We start from the raw sequence: 26,441 nt of genomic DNA on the forward strand, positions 1-26,441 counted from the left end.
TGCAGGTGTCTTCTTCATAAAGTGACTTATTTTTCCTTGGGTAGATACCTAATAGGGGGATTGCTGGATCAAATGCCAGGTCTACTTTTAGTTATTTGAGAAATCTTCATACTGTTTTCCATAAGGGTTGTACTAACTTGCAGTCCTACCAACAGTATATAAGCATTCCCTTCTCTCTGCATTCATGCCAGCATGTTGTTTTAGAATTTTTTATTTATTTATTTTTTTTTTTTTTTGTAGAGTCTCACTGTACCGCCCTTGGGTAGAGTGCCGTGGCGTCACACGGCTCACAGCAACCTCTAACTCTTGGGCTTACGCGATTCTCTTGCCTCAGCCTCCCGAGCAGCTGGGACTACAGGCGCCCGCCACAACGCCCAACTATTTTTTGGTTGCAGTTTGGCCGGGGCTGGGTTTGAACCCGCCACCCTCGGCATATGGGGCCGGCGCCCTACTCACTGAGCCACAGGCGCCGAATAGAATTTTAATTAAAGTAATTCTAATGAGGGTAAGATTATATCTCATTATAGTTTTAATTTGCATTTCCCTGATGATTAGTGATGTTGAGCATTTTTTTGTACGTTTGATGACCATTTTTCTCTCTTATTTTGAGAAGTTTCTGTCCATGTCTTTTACCCACTTTTTAATAGGATTGTTTGTTTTTATCTAGCTGATTTGCTTGACTTCTTTGTAAATTCTGGATATTAGCCCTTTATTAGATGTATAGGTTGCAAATATTTTCTCCCATTCTGTAGGTTGTCTATTTGCTCTGTTGATTGTTTCCTTAGTGTACAGAAACTTTTTGGTTTAATAAAATCCCATTTATTAATTTTCATTTTTACCATAATTGCCATTGGGTAAATAAATTATTTGCCTACGCTGATATCTAGAAGAGGATTTCCCTACACTTTCGTCTAGAGTTCTTATAGTTTTAGGCCTTACATTTAAGTCTTTTGTACATTTTTTTTTAAAGACAGTCTCACTTAGTCGCCCTGGGTAGACTGTGGCATCATAGCTTATAGCAACCTCAAACTCTTGGGTTCAAGCAATCCTTTTGTCTCAGCTTCCTGAATAGCTGGGACTACAGGTATCTGCCACAATGCCTGGGTAGTTTTTCTAAATTTTTTTTTCTATTTTTACCCTGTTTCCCCCTAAATAAGACAGTGTCTTATTTTAAGGTGTACTCCCAAAGATGTGCTAGGTCTTATTTTCAGGGGATGTCTTATCTTTCCTGTAAGTAGGTCTTATTTTCAGAGGATGTCTTATTTTCAGGGAAACAGGGTAGTAGAGATGAGGTCTTGCTCAGGCTGGTCTCAAAACTCCTGAGCTCAAGCAATCCACCTGCCTCAGCCTCCCAGCGTACCAGGATTACAGTTGTGAGCCACAGTGCCCAGCCTCTTTTATACATCTTGAATTAATTTTTGTGAGTGGTAAGAAGTAGAGGTCCTATTTCATTTTTCAGCATGTGGCTATCCAATTTTTCCAGCACCATTTATTGAACAGAGCTTCTTTTCCCCAGTGTATATTGTTTTCTGCTTTGTCAATGATCAGTTGGTTGTAGGTAGATGGTTTTATATCTGTGTTCTCTGTTCTGTTCCATTGGTCTGTTTGTCTGTTTTTGTATCAATGCTGTGCTGTTTTGGTTATTGTCACTTTGTTGTATAGTTTGAAGTCTGGTGATGTAATGACTCCAAGATTTGTTTTTTGTTTAAGATTGCTTTGGCTATTCAACCTCATTTCTAGTTCCAAATGAAGCAAAGAATTATTTTTTCTAGATCTATAAAGTATGACTTTGGTAATTTGACAGAGATTACATTGAATTTGTAAATAACTTGGGGTACTATGGACATTTTAACATTCTTGGTTCTATCTATGAGCATAATGTGTTTTTCCATTTGTTTATATCCTGTGTGATTTCTTTCCTCAGAATTTTGTAGTCCTCCTTGTAGAGATCTTTCACCTTTTTGGCTAAGTATATCCGTAGGTATTTTATTTTCTTTGCAGCTATTGTGAATGCTATTGAGTTTTTTATTTGACTCTCAGCTTAACTCATTATTGATATATAGAAATGCTATTGATTTTTATACATTACTTTTGTATCCTGAGATTTTGCTGAATTTAAATTCCAGGACACTCTTGGTGGAATTTGGGGGGGGGGTCTAAATATAAAACAGTATCATCAGGCTGGGTGCAGTGGCTCACACCTGTAATCCTAGCACTTTGGGAGGCTGAGGTGCGTGGATTGCTTGAGCTCATGAGTTCAAGACCAGCCTGAGCAAGAGGGAGACCCTGTCTCTAAGAAATAGCTGGGTATTATGGCAGATGCCTATAGTCTCAGCTACTCAGAGGCTGAGGCAAGAGGATCACTTAAGCCTGAGAGTTAGCAGTTGCTCTGAGCTATGATGCCATGGCAGTCTACCCAGGGTGACAAAGCAAGACTCTGTCTAAAAAAAATAAAGATAATATCATCAGTGAAGAATGATAATTTGACCTCCTCTTTCTTGACTTGGATATACTTTATTTCTTTCTCCTGCCTGATTGCTCTGGCTGGGACTTCAAGAACTGTGTTGAATAGAAGTGGTGATAGTGGGCATACATGTCTTGTTGCAATTCTTGGGGGTGCTTTCAACTTTTCCCCATTCAGTGTAATGTTGGCTGTGGGTTTGTTGTATGTGGCTTAATTCTGAGATATGTTCCTTCTATGCCTAGTTGGTTGAGGAGTTATTCATGAAAGGGTGCTAGATTTTGTTGAATGCTTTTTCTGCATCTACTGAGATTGTCATATGGTCTTTGTTTATGTGATGAATCATATTTATGATTTATGTATGTTGAACCATCCTTGCATCCCTGGGATGAAGCTCACTTGGTCCTGGTGGATTATTTTTTGATGTGCTATCGAATTTAGTTTGCTAGTATTTTACTAAAGATTTTTGCAATCTATATTCATAAGAGATTTTGGTCTGCAGTTTTCTTCTTTGTTGTGTTCTTTCCTGGCTTTGGTATCAAGGTGATACTGGCTTTATAGAATGAGCTGGGGCAGATTCCCATCAATATTATGGAATAATTTCTGTATTATGGGTATCAGGTCTTCTTTTTAGGTCTGACAGAATTCAGCTGTGAATGCATCTAATGTAAGGCTTATTTTGTTTGAAAGTTGTTTATTACTGTTTTGTTTTGCTTTGTTTGCAGTTTTTGGCCAGGGCTGGGTTTGAACCCACCACCTCCAGTATATGGGGCTGGCGCCCTACTCCTTGAGCCACAGGCACTGCCCTTTATTACTGTTTTGATCTCATTGTTATTGGTCTGTTTCTTTCTAGGTGAGTCTTGGGGGATTGTGTGCTTCCAGGAACTTGTTCATTTCTTCTATGTTCTATAGTTTATACGTTTAGAGATTTATGTAATATTCATGGACCATATTTTGTATTTCTGAGGTTATCAGTGGTAATGCCACCTTTTTCATTTCTGATTGAGTTTATTTTGGTCCTTTCTCTTCTTTTCTTTGTTAATCTAGGAAGAGGTCTGCCAATTTTGTTTATCATTTCAAAGAACCAACTTTTTATTTTATTAATCCTATGTATTATGGGGTTTTTTGTTTTGTTTTCTTATTCATTTACTGGTAGTTCTGCTCTGACCTTCATTATTTCTGTTCTTCTGTTAGCTCTGGGTTTGATTTGTTCTTCTTTTCTAGTTCCTTGAGGTGTAAAATTAGGTTGTTAATTTGTGATCTGTCTTTTTGGTGTAGGCATTAAAGGCTATGAACTTTCCCCTGAGGAATGCTTTTGCTGTGTCTCATAAATTTTGATAGCTTGTGTTCCCTTTATCATTCAGATCAACTTTCCTTTTTGACTGAATAATTGTTATGCAGCAGGTTATTTAATTTTTATGACTTTGTGTCTATTTGAGTGTTTCTCTTGTGATTAATTTCTAGTTGTATTCTGCTGTGGTTCCAGAAGGTGCAGGGTATGATTTTGATTTTTTTGAATTTGTCAGGACCTGTTTTATGGCCTAAGGTATGGTCCGTCTTGTAGAATGTCCCATGTGCTGCTCAAAAGAATGTGTATTCTGCAATTTTCTTGTAGAATGTTCTGTAAATGTCTGTTAGGTCTATTTGATTTAGAGTTTGGTTTAAGTCCATTATTTACTTATTAATTTTCTGTTTTGATGATTTGTCAAGTTCCGACAGTGGGGTGTTGAAGTCCACAATAATTATGATGGTACTTTTTATGTCTTTGCTTTATATATCTGGGAGCTCCTGTGTTGGGCACATATATATTTAGGATTGTTATGTCTTCTGTTGAATTGCTCCCTTTACAATTATATAATGACTCTTTTTGTCTTTCCTTAGCTTTGTTGGCTTAAAGTTGATTTTATCTGATATGAGAATGGCTGTACTTACTTTTTTTCATTTCCTTTCTTTTTTTTTTTTTTTTTTTTTTGGTAGAGACAGAGTCTCACTTTATCACCCTCGGTAGAGTGCCGTGGCATCACACAGCTCACAGCAAACTCCAGTTCCTGGGCCTTGGCAATTGTCTTGCCTCAGCCTCCAGAGTAGCTGGGACTACAGGCGCCTGCCACAATGCCCAACTATTTTTTTGTTACAGTTCAGCCAGGGCCAGGTTTGAACTCACCACCCTTGGTATATGGGTCTGGCGCCCTAGTCACTGAGCCACAGGTGCCACCCTCATTTCCATTTTTGTGGAATATTTTTTACCATCCTTTCACTTTGAGTCTGTATGTGGCCTTGTGAGTTAGATGGGTTTTCTGGAGACAGAAAATACTTACGTTGTGTGTTTTTTGTTTTTTGTTTTTGAGACAGAGTCTCACTCTGTCACCTTCAGTAAAGTGCTATGGCATCACAGCTCACAGCAACCTCCAACTCTTGGGCTTAAGCGATTCTCTTGCCCCAGCCTTCCAAGTAGCTAGAACTATAGGCACCTGTCACAACGCCCAGCTTTTATTTATTTATTTATTTTTTGGTTGTTGCAGTTGTCATTGCTGTTTTAGCTGGTCAGGGCTGGGTTCAAACCTGCCACCCTCGGTATATGGGGCTGGCACCCTACCCACTGAGCCACAGACGCCACCTTGTGTGTTTTTTAATTCATTTAACTAACCTATGTCTTTTGAAAAGAACATTCAGTCTGTTAATGTTAATTGATGGTATTAATATGTGAGATGTTGTTCTTTTCATCCTGTTAAGTAGTACCTTATTGCTTTAATTCTTCTATTGTTTTATAAGAATCCTCAGTGTTGGGGGTTTCATTAGGTGATTTTACACCTACTATCTGTTGTACGGATTTGTGTATAATGCTGTTCTGAATATTTCATGCAGGGCAGGTCTGGTCATGGCAAATTCCTCAGTATTTGCTTGTCTAAAAAAAAAACTTAATTTCTCTGTCAATTACAAAACTTAGTTTTTCAGAGTACAAAATTCTAAGCTGGCAGTTTTTCCCCTGAAGTCCCTTCTGGCTTGTAAGGTTTCTGCTAAGATGTCTACAGTTAATTAGTAGTTTATTTGATGCTTTCATAGTGCCACTTGAAGAATTTACTTCTTCATTTTCACTTAGGCTAAGTTGGTTACTACGTGCCTTAGTTATGACTTATTTGCTATCAACCTTCCTGGTGTTCAATGTCCATCTTATGTCTATATTTTTGAACTTCTGGCAATACCAGGGAAATTCTCCTTAATAATTTTCTCATAAAGGTTTTTCATGCTTTCAGCTTTCTTCTTCTCCCTGAGGAATACATATTATTCAAATATTAGTTCACTTCCCATAGCCCCTCTTTCTTAGTGATTTCTTGTACTTTTTAATACTCTTCTCTGTCTGTTTGAATGACTAAGTTATCTTGAGAACCTTGTCATCAAGCTCTGAGATATTTTTCTTCTCCTTGGTTTAGCCTATTATTAAAGCATCCTGCTATGTTTTAAAATTCCATAAATGACTCTTTCATTTCTTTAAGTTCTATTATATCAGTGGTTCTCAACTTTCCTAATGCCACAAGCCTTTAATACAGTTCCTGTGGGGTCGCAACTCACAGGTTGAGAACTGCTGTATTATGTCCTCTCTTATGTGCTAGCTTCTAGTGACTTTTTCTTTCTTTTTTCATTGGCTTCCTGAAATTTTTTTTGGCTTCTTTTTGTTGGTTTTCAACTTTCTCTTCAATTCCATTCATCTTATTTACCATCTATATTCTGAATTCCATTTCTGTCATTTTGACAATTTCCTTGCCAAAACTGTGGAATCTACTGTAGCTCCATTATGTTCCCCGGAGTTATCAAACTATTTTTTTTTCATGTTTCCAGAGTCTTTTGTTGGTTTCTTCTCATCCAGCTGCTCTTCTTTTAGCTCTAGGTTAAAAAGATTGTAGCGTTCTACAATCTTTCTGTTCTCCTTTCGCAGACTTTTTTGAACCAAGTCCATAAGTGATGGACTTAAGTGATGGCTGCTCAGGGCTGGGGGGTCCTGAGTGAAGTGTTGTTGGACCTCAGGGATGTTCTGACAGCCCAGTGGTAGTGGTAGGGACTTAGTGATGGGTCTTTGGATATGAGCACAACTCTACAGTCTCAGGGGTAGAGTTGTAGACCCAATGGGGGCCCTGGATCTACACGGAAAGAGGATTCAGGCACAGCAAGAGCTTCAGAATTGGGTCTGTGGATTTCAGAGGCAGAGCTACCCCTATGGAGGGCTATTCCATCAATATTGGGACTGCTGATACCCAGTCACATGCAGGGGGTTATCTCAGTGTCCCAGGGTCCTCTTAGGCTGCTGGTTGGCCAAGGTTCTGCACTATATGCCTAGGACCGACTGAGGTAGTCACCACTGGCTTCCCAAGTGGTGCCTATGGCATCTGGGGCTCTTCCTCTGTTCAGCTCCCACACTAGGGAGGAGGCGTGCTTGGCTTGTAGTCACAGGACACAAAATGAGGGAACATCAGTTCCTTCACCTGCCCCAGTGAGGGTGAAACAAAAGCTAATGCTGGAAGACTGGGTCCCAGGTGGACCTGGATCTGTGTGCCAGAGTGATCAGGATGGCATTCACTGTAGAAACCTGGAATTGACAGGCACCAGATCTCTGTCACACCTGCTCTTCAGTGTAATGTCTCTGCACAGACTCTGAGCAGCTCGTGATTAGCCCAGAGGTCTGCAGTAATTTGTTGGCTACCAAGAGGGAAATACCACACAGATTGAGCTGCCTGTAACTTTTCTCTCCTAAAAAGTAGTGTCCCCTCAGGTTGCTTCTATCCTGCTGTTTTCACCTCTTCCCAGCAGTGAATTGCATTAGGACCCCCACCTTAATTTCCAAGATAGTAGAAGATAAGAATTAGCCATGCCCTGATTGAATGAGTTGGTTGATGCTGTAAAGAGCTATAGAGTTGGGAGGGGGATCGGTGGGATCACACCTGTGGTGCATATTACAGGGGTATTTGCGAAACTTGGTAAATGTAGAATGTAAATGTTTTGGCACAGTAACTGAGATAACGCCGGAAAGGCTATGTTAACCACTGTGATAAAAATGTGTCAAATGGTTTATGAAGCGAGTGTATGATGCCCCATGATCATATCAATGTATACAGTTATGATTTAATAAAATATATATATATATATAAAATAAAAAAAAAGAGCTATAGAGTTGTTCTCCCTATCAGTCGTTGATGCTTACAGGAAAGAGCCAACTTCAGGATGTTCTTTTGTGCTGATGATAGCTGTAGTCCCTCAGGTGAAACACTTGAATGCCCGAAGATCTGGGAAGGGCCCTGTAACTCCCAGGAGTTTGCTTAATCTCTACCACAGCACAGAGGGCTGGCTGAAGGAGTGAGTCTGGGCATAGGTGGGTTGGGTGAGCCTGGAAGACTTTGCAAAACTTTGGCAGGGCTCAAAGGTTATTTGCTCAGCCACAAGGGGAGCCACATGGAGGGTTAAGGCAGGGTCTCCAAACCAGGATGCTTGCCTCTTTTGCATTACCCCTGCCTTCCTAAGTCTGGTTGCAAACAGGTACCTGAATGTACCCCAACCCAGCTGCTATGGCACCATGGGCTGGGATCCTACCTGCTGGGGAAGCTTCCCTAATCTAACAGTGCAGCTTTGAGCCTCAGCAGGACTCCAAGGTTGTTTTCCTGGCTACTAGTAAAGCCATTGGAAAGAGGGTCAAGGCAGCCTCTCCAAACTAGGAAGGCTGCTCATGAGGAAGGGGGCTCAATTACCCAACTGGCTGTCAGGAGTGAGCTCCATCCCTCTTGTATTGCCCCTGCCCTCCAGTGTCTGTTTGCAAATGAGAATGCATCACATGAGGTTGCTATGGTGCTGTGGGTTGGAATCTTCCCCGCCAGAGGACTCACCCTAGTCCCAGTAGTACAGCTTTTCTATGGAGGGGATGGCATTCCCCCCATCACCAAGTCTCAGAACCCCCTCCCCCCCACCATATTCTTCTGTCAGTTCCACCAATGTGGCTCCCTCGACTCCCTGCTGTGTCCCTTAGAACTCCCTCCAGTCATGGAGGAATAGGATCTGGCTTGCACGTCTGACCCACTGGCATGTATTTCTGGGAAATGCTAGTGGGCAGGGAGATCCCATGGGGATTAGGCACGCCAGGTCCTCAAAGGGAAAGGTATGGACCCAACTCTCTGTGGAAACCTCAGAATTGAGGATATACTAGCTGGGGAGAGGTAGCCACTCACCAAATTCTTGGCTCAAATTGCTCTCCTGGTGGCAGTGGGCAGGGGAGGATAAGAGTCTGAATGGAAGAAAACTGGCCATCCAGCCTCTCAGGTCACTCTCCTTGGAGGAAAATACTTCACATATATCCAAGCTCTGGAATTATCCAACTTCCCCCGACCCACAGTTCCATGGTTGCTACAGTGCTTGGGCTTATGAGGCTGGAAAAGCTTCCAAATTACTTGGAACCCAAGTTACTTGGTAGCCAAGTTACTTGGAAGCTAATTTCCTGATCACTGAAGGAGTGTTGTAACGAAAAAGGGATTCCCCATTTACTTCTTCACTGAGATCTGAGCCTCTCTGGGTTTGATCCTTGCTGATGTTTTTCTTTTTCCCCTTCTTTCTCTGCTTTGCAATTTTCCTCTATGAGGTCCCCAACAGGCTCCGGTGCTTATTTCTCTGACCTACACCTGAGTTGTGGTCTTTCTCCCCTCTTTATCTGAAACCCTTCCTTCCTTCCACAACAGTCCAGTAAGTGATGTCTCTAATCAGACATCTTGCCCTGATGGTCGCATTTTCTTATGTTGTCTTTATTTAATGAGCAGAAATTCCACATTACTCCTTTTAACCTATATTTTACTTTCTGAGGTATCTCAAGTCATATTTGATATTGGTATCCTTCATTCAGAGGAGCCAAAATGCCTTTTGGAAAGTATAGTTTAGATGAATCTTAAACAATTATCATAATATCTCTGTACAAAACTTAAATTTATCCTGCAACAATTTAATTGAACAAATACTAGATCTGGACCAGTGGACAGTGAACCAGATGGAAATAGTTCATGATCTTTCCACTGTACTAAAATTCAAAGTAATTCTTGAAAACATAGGTCAGATTGTAAGTTAAATGGTACCAATTTCTGGAGGAAGGACAAATCATGAATTTAGGTCTGAATCACTATGGGAATGTTTTCATAAAGAACATTTATGGTGTCATTAAAATAGTAATTTGTCAAAGTGTAAAACTCACTATGTGGCTGCTCATGCAAAGTTTTCTGGAGGAACATGATTGAAGTACCTGGTTGTCAAATGGTGAGGTGTGCCTCAGTCTACCACTGTGTATTTCTAATCATTCAAAGGATTTTCTACAATGGGCTAAAAATATTTTCCTGATTTTTACCAAATGCATTGTGTTAAGGACTTACCTCCTTAGATTAAGCTAGAAGCATTTCCATGTGATCATAGCAGAGAGCAATGGGCAGAGCACTCCTGGTCTTATAAAGGCTTCTTAAGAGAACTTTAACAATGTCTAAAAGAATAAGAACATGCCTACTCTTCATTTCTCTGCCTCTGCCTTGAAACTTTCCAACTGTTTTCCAAAGTTTCTCAAGGTGTAAGGGTCAGATTCTTAGGACATCATTTGGTGTTGATGGTAGGACAATAGCTTATCACAAAGAGCACCCTGAGCATGTTCTCCTAGCGTGACATTGTCTATACTATGGCATCATCTGCATCTTTACTGCCTGCACAGCCCTGGCTTAGGACTGTGAGAGCTAAGGGGAGTTAGAAAGCACATATCCCCGGCTAAGCAAAGCACCTTCCTTTTTCTGGACTCCTTCCATGCACTGCACTTGCAGCCCACAGACTTGCTGATATTCCCATCTGTTCAGGGCAGCAGTGGCATAGGGCATCATTTCTTCTTTCGTTTTGTGATTTTATAAACTAGTAACAGTTTTGTACTGCTGGAGGCTATTCAGGAATGATCACTGATGTGTCTTAAACGCTTCTTCTGCCTCTGTCCTAAGAGTTCTTCTAATAGAAGTTATATATTCTATATTATATATATATGACAGTATGCAGAGGGTAGGTCTGGCCTGTGACTCAAGGTTTTCTAATCAATGACTAAAAAAAAGTTTCCTTCTTTGGGCTTTTATAACATTTTCTTTTCTTCCTATCTCCTGTAGGAACGGAAGTTCGTAGGTGGCTCTGGACAAGTGAGTGAACGGATAATGGACCTCCTCGGGGACCGAGTAAAGCTGAAATGTCCTGTCACCTATGTTGACCAGTCAAGTGACCATGTCATTGTAGGGACATTGAATCATGAACTTTATGAGGTAATTCAATTCAGTCAAAAGGAGCATACAATAAACAGGCATTATGTCTTTTGCAGTTTCCAAACAGATATAATCTAAGCAGTGGTATAATTAATGCTGACGTATTTCTTCCTCACTCTTTAAAATCACCAGCCTTCATTGACCTACCTTGTTCTTATTATTTCACAGTTGCCTCACTTTGTGTATTCTTACTGCTTAGTATTATTTTAAAATGATTAAGATGATTTTTTACACTCTCTGCAAAGACTGTAGCTCAGGTTTGAGGTGATATCTTGCTTGTGTTGTTTTAGTGCAGATACGTAATTACTGCCATCCCTCCAGCCTTGACTGCCAAGATTCACTTTAGACCAGAGCTTCCATCGGAGAGAAACCAGTTAATTCAGCGACTTCCAATGGGGGCTGTCATTAAATGCATGATGTATTACAAGGAGGCCTTCTGGAAGAAAAAGGGTAAGCTGCTCTTATTCATGTTTAAACTATATTATGTAAAGGAACCATACTCTTACAAATACTGACCAGGAGACGCTGAACATAAAAAGTGTTTGCAGGCTCAGCACCTGTAGCTCAGCGGCAAGGGTGCCAGCCACATACATGGAGCTGGTGGGTTCAAATCCAGCCCAGGCATGCCAAACAACAATGACAACTACAATAAAAAAAAAAAAATAGCCGGGGTATGTGGCTCCAACTGAAGGCGTGCAGGGCCGGAGACGCCGTAGACTCGCAACCCGGAGCAGCTCAGAGCTGGTGAATAATAGCTCTTCAAGTCTGCAATAAAAAATGGCCTCCAATAAAACTACATTGCAAAAAATGGGAAAGAAGCAGAATGGAAAGAGTAAAAAGGTTGAAGAGACAGAGCCTGAAGAATTTGTGGTGGAAAAAGTTCTAGATTGACGAATAGTAAATGGGAAGGTGGAGTATTTCCTGAAGTGGAAGGGATTTACAGATGCTGATAATACTTGGGAACCTGAAGAAAATTTAGATTGTCCAGAGTTAATTGAAGCATTTCTTAATTCTCAAAAAGCTGGTAAAGAAAAAGATGGTACATAAAGAAAATCTTTATCTGACAGTGAATCGGATGATAGCACATCAAAGAAGAAAAGAGATGCTGCTGAAACCAAGAGGCTTTGCCAGAGGTCTTGATCCTGAAAGAATAATTGGTGCCACAGAGAGCAGTGGAGAATTAATGTTTCTTATGAAGTGGAAACATTCAGATGAGGCAGATTTGGTGTTGGCAAAAGAGGCAAACATGAAGTGTCCTCAAATTGTTATTGCTTTTTATGAAGAGAGACTAACTTGGCATTCTTGTCCAGAAGATGAAGCTCAATAATTGTTTGCATTGCTTTTTATATATACTTAAATATATATAAAATCTGGGTCTTGGGCGGCGCCTGTGGCTCAGTGAGCAGGGCACCGGCCCCATATACCGAGGGTGGCGGTTTCAAACCCAGCCCCGGCCAAACTGCAACAAAAAAATAGCCGGGCGTTGTGGCGGGCGCCTGTAGTCCCAGCTACTCGGGAGGCTGAGGCAGGAGAATCGCCTAAGCCCAGGAGTTGGAGCTTGCTGTGAGCTGTGTGACGCCATGGCACTCAACCGAGGGCAATAAAGTGAAACTCTGTCTCTACAAAAAAAAAAAAATCTGGGTCTTGAGATTGAGAAGAAATAACTACATTCTAATAAATCAAGTTTGATATGTTCATTTTGAAAGTAGTACTAGGAGAGTCGTTGGGGGGGGCTTGCATCAATAGCACTGGTTACTTTGAACAAATAAAAGCTTTCTCTTGTTGCTTCCTTTATCAGAAAAAAAACACTTGATACCCTGGTATATTATTTCCTCTGCATTAGAAAACAGTTTTTCTAAATACTAAGGGAAATTTCCATAGCCATTATTCAGTAAGAACTTGTGTTTAACTCTTTGCCAAAGTTTATTCTGGGGTTGTTGTTTTTTTTTTAATTTGTTTCTGTATGTGTATATGTGACATTCATATGTACATGATTTCTTTGTTTTTAAACATTCACCAAAACAAAAGTCACAGGTAAGCCCAGGTGTCTGCAATACCATCATTCTGAGCAACGTAATAATAGAAAATTTTCCTGAAGCCATAATGTTTCAAATTAAATAGTTGATTCTTAATTCAACAATTTAAATGGATAATTTAAAAGCAGCCATGTCAGAATCTGTATGTATAGTCATATAAATGCAAAATTGTGTTTACAAAATTTCTAAAAGGAAAAGCTTTATCATAACCAATAACCTACCCACTCGCATGAGGAAACTAGACAAATCCTGGTGTGTTCTAATGGGTAAACAAATAAGACTTAGTTAAATGGTCATTAAAGATTCTTGTAGTAATCCATTCCTAGGCTTGGCTTACAGAAACCTAATCAGATGGTTAAGCCATTTTGGCAGTTGCATACCTTTTTACATAAATGTCTGAACAAACTTTGTAATCTAAAACTATTGACGTGCATGTTTTTTCCTTACCGCAACTCATTCCTTACATGTAGACTCAAACTTTTCAGTATTTGGGTTACTGGTTGAGCAGAAGCCATAAAAAAAGTCATAATAATCAGAATGTTATCTAATTGTATATTGTTTACTTTTATTGTAAATAATAGTGAACAGTGGTCAATAAATAGTTTTATATTCAAAATAAAAAAAAATAGCCGGGCGTTGTGGTGGGTACCTGTAGTTCCAGCTACTTGGGAGGCTGAGGCAAGAGAATCACTTAAGCCCAAGAGTTTGAGGTTCCTATGAGCTGTGACATCACAGCACTCTACTGAGGGCAACAAAGTGAGACTCTGTCTCAAGGCGGGAAAGGGGGGTCAGGGAGAAAGTCTTTTCAAATTGGCAGAGAAGAGATAAAAAATCTTGGTATGTTAAATTTCTCATAGCCCTTGGCAACACAAAATGACACCAAGAGCACTTTTTAGCAATGGGAGGGAAGAAAGAGATCACATCAATCACATAGCCACCATTGTGCTGGCTCCTAGCATTTGTTCTGCTGTTTCCTGTTAATGAACAGAGTAAGGCCAGGGGGAACCGGAGAAAAAGTGCAGTGTTGAAGTCATGCATTTGTGTACTTCACTTGCTTACTAGCATCAGTCTATAAGCTTAAAATGGTGACAGTAGGGTGATACCTGTGGCTCAGTGAGTAGGGTGCCAGCCCATATACCAAGGGTGGCAGGTTTGAACCCGGCCCCAGCCAAACTGCAACAAAGAAATAGCCGGGTGTTGTGGTGGGCGCCTGTAGTCCCAGTTACTCGGGAGGCTGAGGCAAGTGAATCACCTAAGTCCAAGAGCTGGAGGTTCCTGTGAGCTGTGACACCATGGCACTCTACAAAGGGCGACAAAGTAAAACTCTACCTCTTAAAAAAAAAATGGGGACAATAAAACCAATTGTCAGGTAGTTATGAGGATCAGTGAGGCAAGTATGGGACTTAGAAGGCTACCCAAAGATGGTGACTACTATTGATTAAGCCTCCTGCTTATACTCACAGGGTTCCCTCCTGCAATTTCTTCCATGGATTGGTAGGGCTGATTGATTCCCTTTAGTACACTCCCTCTTTCCCCATGTATCCAGAATCCAGGGACATCTTTCCATTTTTGCCCTTCCTTGGTCAGCCCTAAGCTCTTTACATAAAGGGGAAAGAAATAGGTCATATCTTGTATAGTTACTGTGTATTTTTAACTGGAAATAGTTTGTAGGGTTGAGGGCAAAGACCAAGAATTTAAGATTTGCTTTCCTCTTAGCAAAATAGTTTATATATATTTTATGTATGTGTGTGTCTCTGATGAAGTGACTGATGAAAATCAATTTCCTGTTGATTTTCTCCTGGTTAAGACTACTGTGGCTGCATGATCATTGAAGATGAAGAAGCCCCAATTTCAATAACCTTGGATGACACCAAGCCAGATGGTTCGCTGCCCGCCATCATGGGGTAAGATTAAGCTGGCCATTCTGCGTTTTCTGAGTTGTGTTGGATGCTGGCAAAGTATATTGCTTTGGAATTGAGCTATGATGAATACCCATACAAAACTATATGATGTTTCCATATATTAAAAATTATAGTAATGTTTTATGTAGCATAAGAACACAGGGAAACTTTATTAAAATTGACATTATTTTTGAACTTATGCTCATGTATGCTTTTCTCTCATAAAGCTTACATGTTGAGGACCAAGTGAAAAAAAACAAGGCAGCTAGACAGGTGGTGTCATAGCGAGCCTTACCTAAAAGCAGGATGTTCACAACTATCCTGGAATGAGAACTAACTGCTTTATCCTGTAAAACTTTCCAAATTCAGGGTTTGTGGGCTTACCCCTTTTCTCCATTCCAGACATCTACTATGTAGCAAAAGTCAGTTGTTACCCTAAGATACAAGATAGCTGACCCATTAGGAGATGTAGTTCAGAGTCTAAGCCAGGCCTCTACTGCAGTGATTTTCAACCCATGTGCCATGCGGCACACTGGTGTGCTGTGCAAGGATCTTAGGTGTGCCACAAAAATTTTTAGAGATCATTAACTAAATTATTTTCAAAAGAAGTTCAAAGCACAGTAAGTAAATTCCTTTTAGTCTTGTTTTTTTTGGATCCACATAATTTAAGTGTGCTGCCGAAGTTTAACTACAGGTTCAAGTGTGCCATGAGATAGAAGAGGTTGAAAAATACTGCTTTAGGCTCGGCGTCTATGGCTCCTGCGGCTAAGGTGCCAGCCACATATACCTGAGCTGGCAGGTTCGAATCCAGCCCAGGTCCCGCCAAACAACAATGACGGCTGCAACCAAAAAATAGCCGGGCGTTGTGGCGGGTGCCTGTAGTCCCAGCTACTTGGGAGGCTGAGGCAAGAGAATTGCTTAAGCCCAGGAGTTGGAGGTTGCTGTGAGCTATGATGCCATAGCACTCTACCTAGGGTGACAGCTTGAGGCTCTGTCTCAAAAAAAAAATACTGCTTTAGTGGATGGCACAGCACATTTTTCTGGTCAATCACTCCACAGTTATCCTTCATCAACAGTGCTTCACTTATTCATGGAAGTGTGTGGATGGTCTGAGCTGTGGTTCTGTCTAGAAAACCCATCCCTGCACACAGTTGTCTTGGCTGTTGGGGACTAGGAGTTCAGGAAAGGAAGTGGGGTCTCTACAAAGGAATCACCAAGGAGTACCCTAGCTCTCATTTGCCTGCCTTTTGGCTTCCATCAAAAGCTACATGAATAAAAAGCTGTTTATTCTATGGCACTGTAACAAAAAGAACACAGCTTTAATAATAGTCAAGTAACTTTTAGAGACCAGTGGTTTCCTCTTTACCTCTGGGAAATGCACACCTCCTGCTTGAAGAGAGAAGCAAAACACATGCACATCATGTCTGGAAGGAAAATTACAAAGATAAAAGGAGCAAATCCGTGTCCCAGGGGACTTAGAAAGGAGGCTGTGGTTTCTTCTAGAAAGCAGGTCCTGGGTTACTAAACCATTTCTCTGGTTGTAAAATATAAGAAATAGCACCAGCTTCCCTGAGAAGGGTATATTCTTACCACATAATAACCATTGGAACAATACATCTTTATCCCTAACCCCAGCGGGCAAGAAAGGATACAGATTGTCATGGCAGTTTGACATCACTTTCTTTCTATATGCCAGAGAAAATCAAAAGGCTGGGGTACAGGCTTCAGGAGACTGTCAGCTAAGATCAATCCAACTATGGATGGAGAAACACTGATATTCTTCTTGCCCTAGGAGTTAGATACAGTGATATCTGACCTTCTGGGCTTTGTTTGGCAGGGTACTTCCGGATGTTAATGGGGTTAAACTGCCTTACTTAGGCAGTTTCTAGCAAGAGATATTCTAATCTGTTTTATCTGGACGATGGCCTCCCCACTGCTCTTTGTTTTTGGCTATGGCCACAAAAGCCTGGAGTGGTGATTGCCTAGCCTAGCACTGTGTTTGTAACAACCAGCTTTTTTGGGAAACTAGAAAGGACCTTGTACTTTAGAAATATGAATGTCCCAAACACAAAACAAACATGTTTAATTTCCTTGATAAAACACCAAAGAAAGTTAAAGGATATTTGTCTATCGTTAAGATTAGATGAAAGATATTATTTCATTTATGATTTGAGATTTAACATAAATAGCCAACACTAACTTCCCATTGGGAAAGGAACTATAAAAAGCACGCAAGATGAATTGATTAAAGAGGTTTTCAGATAAATCATTTAATCTTTTAACAGACATTAAGGACTTTAGAAAAGTATGGCATAAGTCTAAACTTACTGATTCTTGTAAAACCCTAAAATTTAATTAAAATCATTAATAGTCATAAGTTAAGGTGCTAAATAAATCATGCAAAAATTATGACTTTACCCCATAAAATTCAATAGTTCGAATTTCTTAAATAATCCATAGCTTCCTCTGAAATACAGTTCTCTTTATTAACACATTTTGTATCTTTACTTCTCAGAACAATCTCTAATAATAGCCCTATGGGAATTGCCAAATTTGAGGAACACTTTAATTTGGCGGTTGGAGAGAGAAGGAAACATCTGTTTTCAGCTCTGATGTACTTGTCTTTTTGGTCTTGAATGAGAGAAGTACAGTTTTATATTTTTTAATGGAGAAATAATTTCATTGTCCTTTAGCTCATTTGGATTTTTGAAAGTTTTCTAATAATAGTTTAACTAAGGACTTCCATGTCACAATTCAATTCTTTAAAATATATATAAAATTAGTAATAAATAGTATAATAAATAGAATCTGATTAGAGGGAAGCAGACAAGTTATAACCGTGTTTTATTGAGTTACTTTATTTAGGGACTGTGTTAGGTCAATTTCCAGGGAAGCTGACTGGGAGATGGAGATTTGGGTACAGGAGGTTTATGGGGAAATACTCTGGGCATTACTATCTATAAGGGAAGGGAAGGAATCAGGATCAGGCAGAGGGAGAAGGTGGGTACCAATGTTATCCCAAAAAAGGTTTCAGCCATCCCCTGGGAAGCTATGGAGCTGGGATGAGCCTTCAAAGTTGCCCTGAACTGAGACAAGGCCTTTCTCTGTTGCCTAGTGCAATTGCTGGGGAAGGTCAGCTATTAACTAGAGGTACCAAGTGCATGGTTTCTTTTTTTTTTTTTTATTGTTGGGGATTCATTGAGGGTACAATAAGCCAGGTTACACTGATTGCAATTGTTAGGTAAAGTCCCTCTTGCAATCATGTCTTGCCCCTATAAAATGTGACACACACCAAGCCCCACCCCTCTCCCTCCGTCCCTCTTTCTGCTTCCCCCGCCCATAACCTTAATTGTCATTAATTCTCCTCATATCAAAATTGAGTACATAGGATTCATGCTTCTCCATTCTTGTGATGCTTTACTAAGAATAATGTCTTCCACGTCCATCCAGGTTAATACGAAGGATGTAAAGTCTCCATTTTTTTTTAATGGCTGAATAGTATTCCGTGGTATACATATACCACAGCTTGTTAATATATTCCTGGGTTGCTAGGCATTTAGGCTGTTTCCACATTTTGGCGATTGTAAATTGAGCTGCAATAAACAGTCTAGTACAAGTGTCCTTATGATAAAAGGATTTTTTTCCTTCTGGGTAGATGCCCAGTAATGGGATTGCAGGATCAAATGGGAGGTCTAGCTTGAGTGCTTTGAGGTTTCTCCATACTTCCTTCCAGAAAGGTTGTACTAGTTTGCAGTCCCCCCAGCAGTGTAAAAGTGTTCCCTTCTCTCCACATCCATGCCAGCATCTGCAGTTTTGAGATTTTGTGATGTGGGCCATTCTCACTGGGGTTAGATGATATCTCAGGGTTGTTTTGATTTGCATTTCTCTAATATATAGAGATGATGAACATTTTTTCATGAGTTTGTTAGCCCTTCGTCTGTCATCTTTAGAGAAAGTTCTATTCATGTCTCTTGCCCATTGGTATATGGGATTGTTGGCTTTTTTCATGTGGATTAATTTGAGTTCTCTATAGATCCTAGTTATCAAGCTTTTGTCTGATTGAAAATATGCAAATATCCTTTCCCATTGTGTAGGTTGTCTCTTTGCTTTGGTTGTTGTCTCCTTAGCTGTACAGAAGCTTTTCAGTTTAATGAAGTCCCATTTGTTTATTTTTGTTGTCGTTGCAATTGCCATGGCAGTCTTCTTCATGAAGTCTTTCCCCAGGCCAATATCTTCCAGTGTTTTTCCTATGCTTTCTTTGAGGATTTTTATTGTTTCATGCCTCAAATTTAAGTCCTTTATCCATCTTGAATCAATTTTTGTGAATGGGGAAAGGTGTGGGTCCAGTTTCAGTCTTTTACATGTAGACATCCAGTTCTCCCAACACCACTTATTGAATAGGGAGTCTTTCCCCCAAGGTATGTTCTTGTTTGGTTTATTGAAGATTAGGTGGTTGTAAGATGTTAGTTTCATTTCTTAGTTTTCAATTCGATTCCAAGTGTCTATGTCTCTGTTTTTATGACAGTACCATGCTGTCCTGAGCACTATGGCTTTGTAGTTACAGACTAAAATCTGGTATGCTGATGCCCCCAGCTTTATTTTTGTTACAAAGAACTGCCTTAGCTATACGGGGTTTTTTCCGGTTCCATACAAAACTCAGAATCATTTTTTCCAAATCTTGAAAGTACGATGTTGGTATTTTGATAGGAATGGCATTGAATAGGTAGATTGCTTTGGGAAGTATAGACATTTTAACAATGTTGATTCTTCCCATCCATGAGCATGGTATGTTCTTCCATTTGTTAATATCCTCTGCTATTTCCTTTCTGAGGATTTCATAGTTTTCTTTATAGAGGTCCTTCACCTCCTTCGTTAGGTATATTCCTAGGTATTTCATTTTCTTTGAAACTATGGGGAAGGGAGTTGTGTCCTTAATTAGCTTCTCATCTTGACTGTTATTGGTGTATACAAAGGCTACTGACTTGTGGACATTGATTTTATATCCTGAAACATTACTGTATTTTTTGATGACTTCTAGGAGTCTTGTGGTTGAGTCTTTGGGGTTCTCTAAGTATAAGATCATGTCGTCAGCAAAGAGGGAAAGTTTGACCTCCTCTGCTCCCATTTGGATTCCCTTTATTTCCTTGTCTTGCCTAATTGTATTGGCTAGAACTTCCAGCACTATGTTGAATAGTAAAGGTGACAGAGGACAACCTTGTCTGGTTCCAGTTCTAAGAGGAAAAGCTTTCAGTTTTACTCCATTCAGTAAAATATTGGCTGTGGGTTTGTCATATTTCAATCAGTTTTAGAAATGTGCCACCTATGCCTATACTCTTCAGTGTTCTAATTAGAAAAGGATGCTGGATTTTATCAAATGCTTTTTCTGCATCTATTGAGAGGATCATGTGATCTTTATTTTTGCCTCTGTTAATATGGTGGATAACGTTTATGGACTTGCGTATGTTAAACCAGCCTTGCATCCCTGGGATGAAGCCTACTTGATCACGATGAATGACTTTTTTGATGGTAAGCTGTAATCTATTGGCTAGGATTTTTTTTTTAATTTTTTTATTAAATCATAACTGTATACAATGATATGATTATGGGGCATCATACACTCACTTCATAAACCATTTGACACATTTTTATCACAGTGGTTAACATAGCCTTTCCGGCGTTATCTCAGTTACTGTGCCAAAACATTTACATTCTACATTTACCAAGTTTCGCAAATACCCCTGTAATATGCACCACAGGTGTGATCCCACCGATTCCCCTCCCTCTACCCACCCCCCCCTTTCCCACTTCCCCCTATTGTTAAGTTGTAGCTGTGTTAAAGCTTTCATGTGAGAGTCCCAAATTAGTTTCATAGTAGGGCTGTGTACATTGGGTATTTTTTCTTCCATTCTTGGGATACTTTACTAAGAAGAATATGTTCCAGCTCCATCCATGTAAACATGAAAGAGGTAACGTCTCCATCTTTCTTTAAGGCTGCATAGTATTCCATGGTATACATATACCACAATTTATTAATCCATTCGTGGATCGATGGGCACTTGGGCTTTTTCCATGACTTAGCTATTATGAATTGGGCTGCAATAAACATTCTGGTACAAATATCTTTGTTATGTTGTGATTTTTGGTCTTCTGGGTATATGCCCAGCAGAGGAATTACAGGATTGAATGGCAGATCTATTTTTAGATCTCTGAGTGTTCTCCATATATCTTTCCAAAAGGAATGTATTAATTTGCATTCCCACCAGCAGTGCAGAAGTGTTCCCTTTTCTCCGCATCCACGCCAACATCTCTGGTCTTGAGATTTTGTGATATAGGCTAGTCTCATTGGAGTTAGATGATATCTCAAAGTAGTTTTGATTTGCATTTCTCTGATGATTAAAGATGATGAGCATTTTTTCATATGTCTGAAGGCCGTGCGCCTGTCTTCTTCAGAGAAGTTTCTCTTCAAATCCCTTGCCCAGCCTGCGATGGGATCCCTTGTTTTTTTCTTGCTGATGCGTTTGAGTTCTCTGTGGATTCTGGTTATTAAACCTTTGTCAGAGTTATACCCTGCAAATATCTTCTCCCATTCTGAGGGCTGTCTGCTTGCTCTGCTTACTGTGTTCTTAGCTGTGCAGAAGCTTTTTAGTTTGATCAAGTCCCAGTAGTGTATTTTTGAAGCTGCTTCAATTGCCCGGGGGGTTCTCCTCATGAAATACTCACCCAGACCAATTTCTTCAAGGGTTTTCCCTGCATTCTCCTCTAGTATTTTTATAGTTTCATGTCTTAAGTTTAAATCTTTAATCCAATGAGAGTCTATCTTAGTTAATGGTGAAAGGTGTGGGTCCAATTTCAGTCTTCTGCAGGTTGCCAGCCAGTTCACCCAGCACCATTTGTTAAATAGGGAATCTTTTCCCCACTGAATGTTTTTAATTGGCTTGTCAAAAATCAAATAGCGGTAAGTAGCTGGATTCATCTCTTGGTTCTCTATTGTATTCCAGATATCTACTTCTCTGTTTTTGTGCCAATACCATGCTGTTTTGATCACTATCGATTTGTAGTAAAGTCTGAGGTCTGGTAGTGTGATTCCTCCTGTTTTGTTTTTATTTCTGAGTAATGTCTTGGCTATTCGAGGTTTTTTTCTGATTCCATATAAAACAAAGTAATGTTTTTTCAAGATCTTTAAAATATGACAGTGGAGCTTTAATAGGGAGTGCGTTGAAATTATATATTGTTTTGGGTAGTATGGACATTTTGATAATGTTGATTCTTCCTAGCCATGAGCATGGTCTGTTTTTCCATTTGTTAACATTTTCAGCTATTTCTTTTCTTAGAGTTTCATAGTTCTCTTTATAGAGATCTTTCACGTCTTTTGTTAGGTAAATTCCCAAACATTTCATCTTCTTTGGCACTACTGTGAATGGGATAGAATCCTTAACTGTTTTTTCAATTTGACTGTTGTTGGTGTATATAAAGGCTACCGATTTATGAATGTTGATTTTGTAACCTGAGACGCTGCTGTATTCCTTGATCACTTCTAGGAGTTTTGTAGTAGAGTCCATAGTGTTTTCCAGATACACAATCATATCATCTGCGAAGAGCAAGAGTTTGATCTCTTCTGACCCTATATGGATACCCTTGATCGCCTTTTCTTCCCTAATTGCAGTGGCTAAAACTTCCATTACAATGTTGAAAAGCAATGGAGACAATGGGCAGCCTTGTCTGGTTCCTGATCTGAGTGGAAATGATTCCAATTTAACTCCATTCAATATGATATTGGCTGTGGGTTTGCTGTAGATAGCCTCTATCAGTTTAAGAAAAGTCCCTTCTAGACCAATTTTCTTGAGTGTTCTGATCATGAAGGGATGCTGGATATTATCAAAAGCTTTTTCTGCATCAATTGAGAGAATCATATGGTCTTTGTTTTTTAATTTGTTTATGTGCTGAATTACATTTATAGATTTACGTATATTGAACCAGCCTTGAGACCTTGGGATAAAAACAACTTGGTCATGATGTATAATTTGTTTGATGTGTTGCTGGATTCTGTTTGTTAGGATCTTGTTGAATATTTTTGCATCTATATTCATTAGTGATATTGGTCTATAATTTTCTTTACTTGTTGGGTCTTTTCCTGGTTTGGGGATCAGGGTGATATTTGCTTCATAGAACGTGTTGGGTAGTCTTCCTTCTTTTTCTACATTTTGGAACAGGTTGAGTAATATAGGTACTAATTCCTCTTTAAAGGTTTGGTAGAATTCTGACGTGAAACCATCTGGTCCCGGGCTTTTCTTTTTAGGGAGGTTTTGTATAGTTGATGCTATTTCTGAACTTGATATGGGTCTGTTCAACATTTCCACTTGATTCTGGTTAAGTCTTAGAAGGTGGCATGCTTCCAAGTATCGGTCTATTTCCTTCAGATTTTCATATTTCTGAGAATAAAGTTTCTTGTAATATTCATTAAGGATTTTTTGGATTTCTGATGAGTCTGTGGTTATTTCGTCTTTGTTGTTTCTGATTGATGAGATAAGAGATTTTACTCTTTTTTTCCTGATTAGGTTGGCCAGAGGTTTATCTATTTTATTGACCTTTTCAAAAAACCAGCTTTTTGATTTATTGATCTGTTGTATTATTCTTTTGTTTTCAATTTCATTTAATTCTGCTCTAATTTTGGTTATTTCTTTTCTTCTACTGGGTTTGGGGTTGGCATGTTCTTCCTTTTCCAGTTGCGTGAGATGTCCCATTAAGTTGTTAACTTCCTCTCTTTCCGTTCTCTTGAGGAAGGCTTGCAGTGCTATAAATTTCCCTCTTAGAACTACCTTTGCAGTGTCCCAGAGGTTCTGATAGTTTGTGTCTTCATTGTCATTTTGTTCCAAAAAATTGGTGATTTCTTTCTTAATCTCATCTCCGACCCAGCTATCATTCAGCATAAGGTTATTTAACTTCTATGTTTTTGTATGGGTATGCAGATTCCTGTTGTTACTCAATTCAAGTTTTATTCCATGATGGTCCGAGAAGATGCATGGAATAATTTCTATTCCTTTAAATTTACTGAGGTTAGACTTGTGACCTAAAATGTGATCAATTTTGGAGTAAGTTCCGTGGGCTGATGAGAAGTATGTGTATTCAGTTTTGTTGGGATGAAATGTTCTGTAGATGTCTGCTAAATCTAAATATTGGATGGTTAGGTTTAAATCTAAGATTTCTTTGCTCAGCTTCTTTCTGGAGGATCGATCCAACACTGCCAAGGGAGTGTTGAAATCTCCAACGATTATGGAGCTGGAGGAAATCAAGTTACTCATGTCTGTTAGAGTTTCTCTTATAAATTGAGGTGCATTCTGGTTGGGTGCATAGATATTAATAATTGAGATCTCGTCATATTGAGTATTACCCTTAACAAATATGAAGTGACCATTCTTGTCCTTCCTTACTTTTGATGGTTTAAAGCCTACTGTATCTGCAAATAAAATTGCAACACCTGCTTTTTTCTGATTACCATTTGCCTGAAATATGGATGACCATCCTTTCACCCTGAGTCTGTATTTGTCTTTTAAGTTGAGATGTGACTCTTGTATGCAACAAATATCTGCCTTAAGTTTTTGTATCCAGTCAGCTAACCTATGCCTCTTTAGAGGACAGTTTAAGCCATTCACATTGATGGAGAGTATTGATAAGTCTGGTGGAATTTTGGGTATCGAGTTTTTCAAAGGTCCAGTGGACATTTTTAATCCTTTCGCCAGTGTGGAAGTTGGAGTTTGATCTGAAGTTTCTGAGTGAGTTCACTTTTGTGGTATAGGTTTGGGTTGGTCATTGTGGAGGATAGGTCTGAGAACATCCTGAAGAGCTGGTTTACTTATGGCAAATTTTTTCAACATATGAATGTCATTGAAGTATTTAATTTCTCCATCATAGATGAAACTCAGTTTAGCTGGATACAAGATCCTGGGTTGAAAGTTTTTTTGCTTTAGGAGATTAAAAGTTGATGACCAGCCTCTTCTTGCTTGAAAAGTTTCAGCAGAGAGATCTGCAGTTATTCTAATATTCTTACCTTTGTACGTTATAGTTTTCTTTCACCGGGCTGCTTTGAGAATCGTCTCTTTCATGTTAACTTTAGTGAAGCTAATTATGATATGTCTGGGAGATGGCTTATTGGGGTTGAATCGTGCTGGGGTTCTGAAGCTGTCTGCTATCTGAATTTCAGATTCTCTAGGCATGTCTGGAAATTTTTCTTTCATAATTTCATGTAGAAGGGCCTCTGTGCCCTTGGCAGCCACTTCATCATTCTCCGAAATTCCTATAACCCTTATGTTGTTTTTTTTCGAATTATCTGAGAGCTCTCTGAGTGAGTGATCCGTTTTCGCTCTCCATTTCTCTTCCTCTTTGAGAGATTGGGAGCGTTCGAAGACTTTATCTTCAATGTCAGAAATCCTTTCTTCTGCTTGCTCCATTCTGTTACTGAGGGATTCTACTATATTTTTCATATCTTTGAGAGCTGTAAGTTCTTGTTTCAGTGTGTCTAAGTCTTTGGTGGTTTTGTCTTTAAATTCGTTAAATTCTTGAGACAGTTTTTGAATTACTCCTCGAATTGCTAATTCCATTTTATTAATCTTGTCTGCAAACCAAATTCTGAATTCGACTTCTGACATCTCAGCCAGTTGTTTATGAATGGGATCTTCAATCACATCTGCCGTATCTTTTCTTTGGGGGCTTGATCTATTCTGGTTATTCATGTTACCAGAGTTTTTCCGCTGATTCCACCCCATGGTTTACTCCCTTTGGTTTTTCCCCTGGGGTTTTATCGAGGGCCCGTACAGTGTTGTGGCCTGAGAGACTGGGGCCCTGTCTGGTGTGGTGGAGCGAAGTGGTTCTGTCTTGTTTTCAGCTGGTTTCTGTTCGATCCTATTGCAACTTCTACTCTGGCTTGAAGTCTCAGCTGTGTGGAAAAATCAGCAATTAAGTCACCCCGCCTGCCCACCTCTGGCCCCAGTTGGAAAAGGAGAATCAAACCTTCCTACAATCGCACACCCAGGACACCGCCTGAAAAGTCCTCAGTCTATTAGCCCAGTTCAAAAGGTCCAAATCAACTGTCTCAATCGGCACTTGTCTCGGGTGGAAGGGTTCAAGAGGTCTCTGGGAACTGGATCACAGGGGCCTGGTGACTCCTCTGACACAGCTCACCCCAGTGCAGCGTGGAGTCAGGAGGAGCCACCCAGCAAACAGAGCAGTCTGGGAAGGTTGACGTCTCCTTCCCCACTTTGCCCCTCCGTCGGACCCAGTCACTGGTATCTCTGCAGATGGCTAACCCAGTTGCCTGCAGTGAACAGACACTCCAGGGGTTTGCACCTTCCTGAATCGCAAGGAAGTCTGCCAGGCCCCCGCAGACTGCCGCTATCTAGCAGGAGGAGATGGGGCCTGACATCTTTGAGTGTTTGATGCAGGTGATGGGAAGGAGGTGTTCACTCAGGCTTAGCCCCGTCCCTGATGGATGCTGCTAACAGAACAGAAGAGAACAGACAACTTTGTGAGGTTCTGTCTCTGTTCCTGTCGTCGCCTACAGTAGACGGGCTGTTTTGAGTTCAAACGTCTTTGCCGCTGGAGAATTGCGTCTGAACACCTCTCTGGGTCGGCCTCGCCCTGGAGGCTTCCAGGTTTGTGAGCCGTGTCACCGGTGGCCTCCTCTGGTTGCCCAGGGAGACAGGGGGTGTGGCCTCAGAATATCCAGAAGTGAGCGTTCTGCCGTTAAAGA

The 26,441-nt window shown here is 40.1% G+C and overlaps 1 protein-coding gene and 1 pseudogene across 1 annotated transcript in view; both read left to right on the forward strand.

The window, feature by feature from the left end:
• The window catches only part of MAOA (monoamine oxidase A), a 100,749-nt gene that overhangs the window by 56,086 nt on the left and 18,222 nt on the right, over positions 1–26,441 (forward strand). Inside the window, exons 7-9 of the mRNA XM_053579508.1 lie at positions 10,612–10,761; positions 11,052–11,211; positions 14,605–14,701. Of these exons, the coding sequence (XP_053435483.1) occupies positions 10,612–10,761; positions 11,052–11,211; positions 14,605–14,701 (407 nt within the window). The remainder of the gene's footprint in view (positions 1–10,611; positions 10,762–11,051; positions 11,212–14,604; positions 14,702–26,441) is intronic.
• On the forward strand, positions 11,221–12,148 carry LOC128577317 (chromobox protein homolog 3-like; annotated as a pseudogene).

The sequence above is a fragment of the Nycticebus coucang genome, chromosome X (genome assembly GCF_027406575.1).
Source record: "Nycticebus coucang isolate mNycCou1 chromosome X, mNycCou1.pri, whole genome shotgun sequence".
NCBI classification, from domain to species: domain Eukaryota; kingdom Metazoa; phylum Chordata; class Mammalia; order Primates; family Lorisidae; genus Nycticebus; species Nycticebus coucang.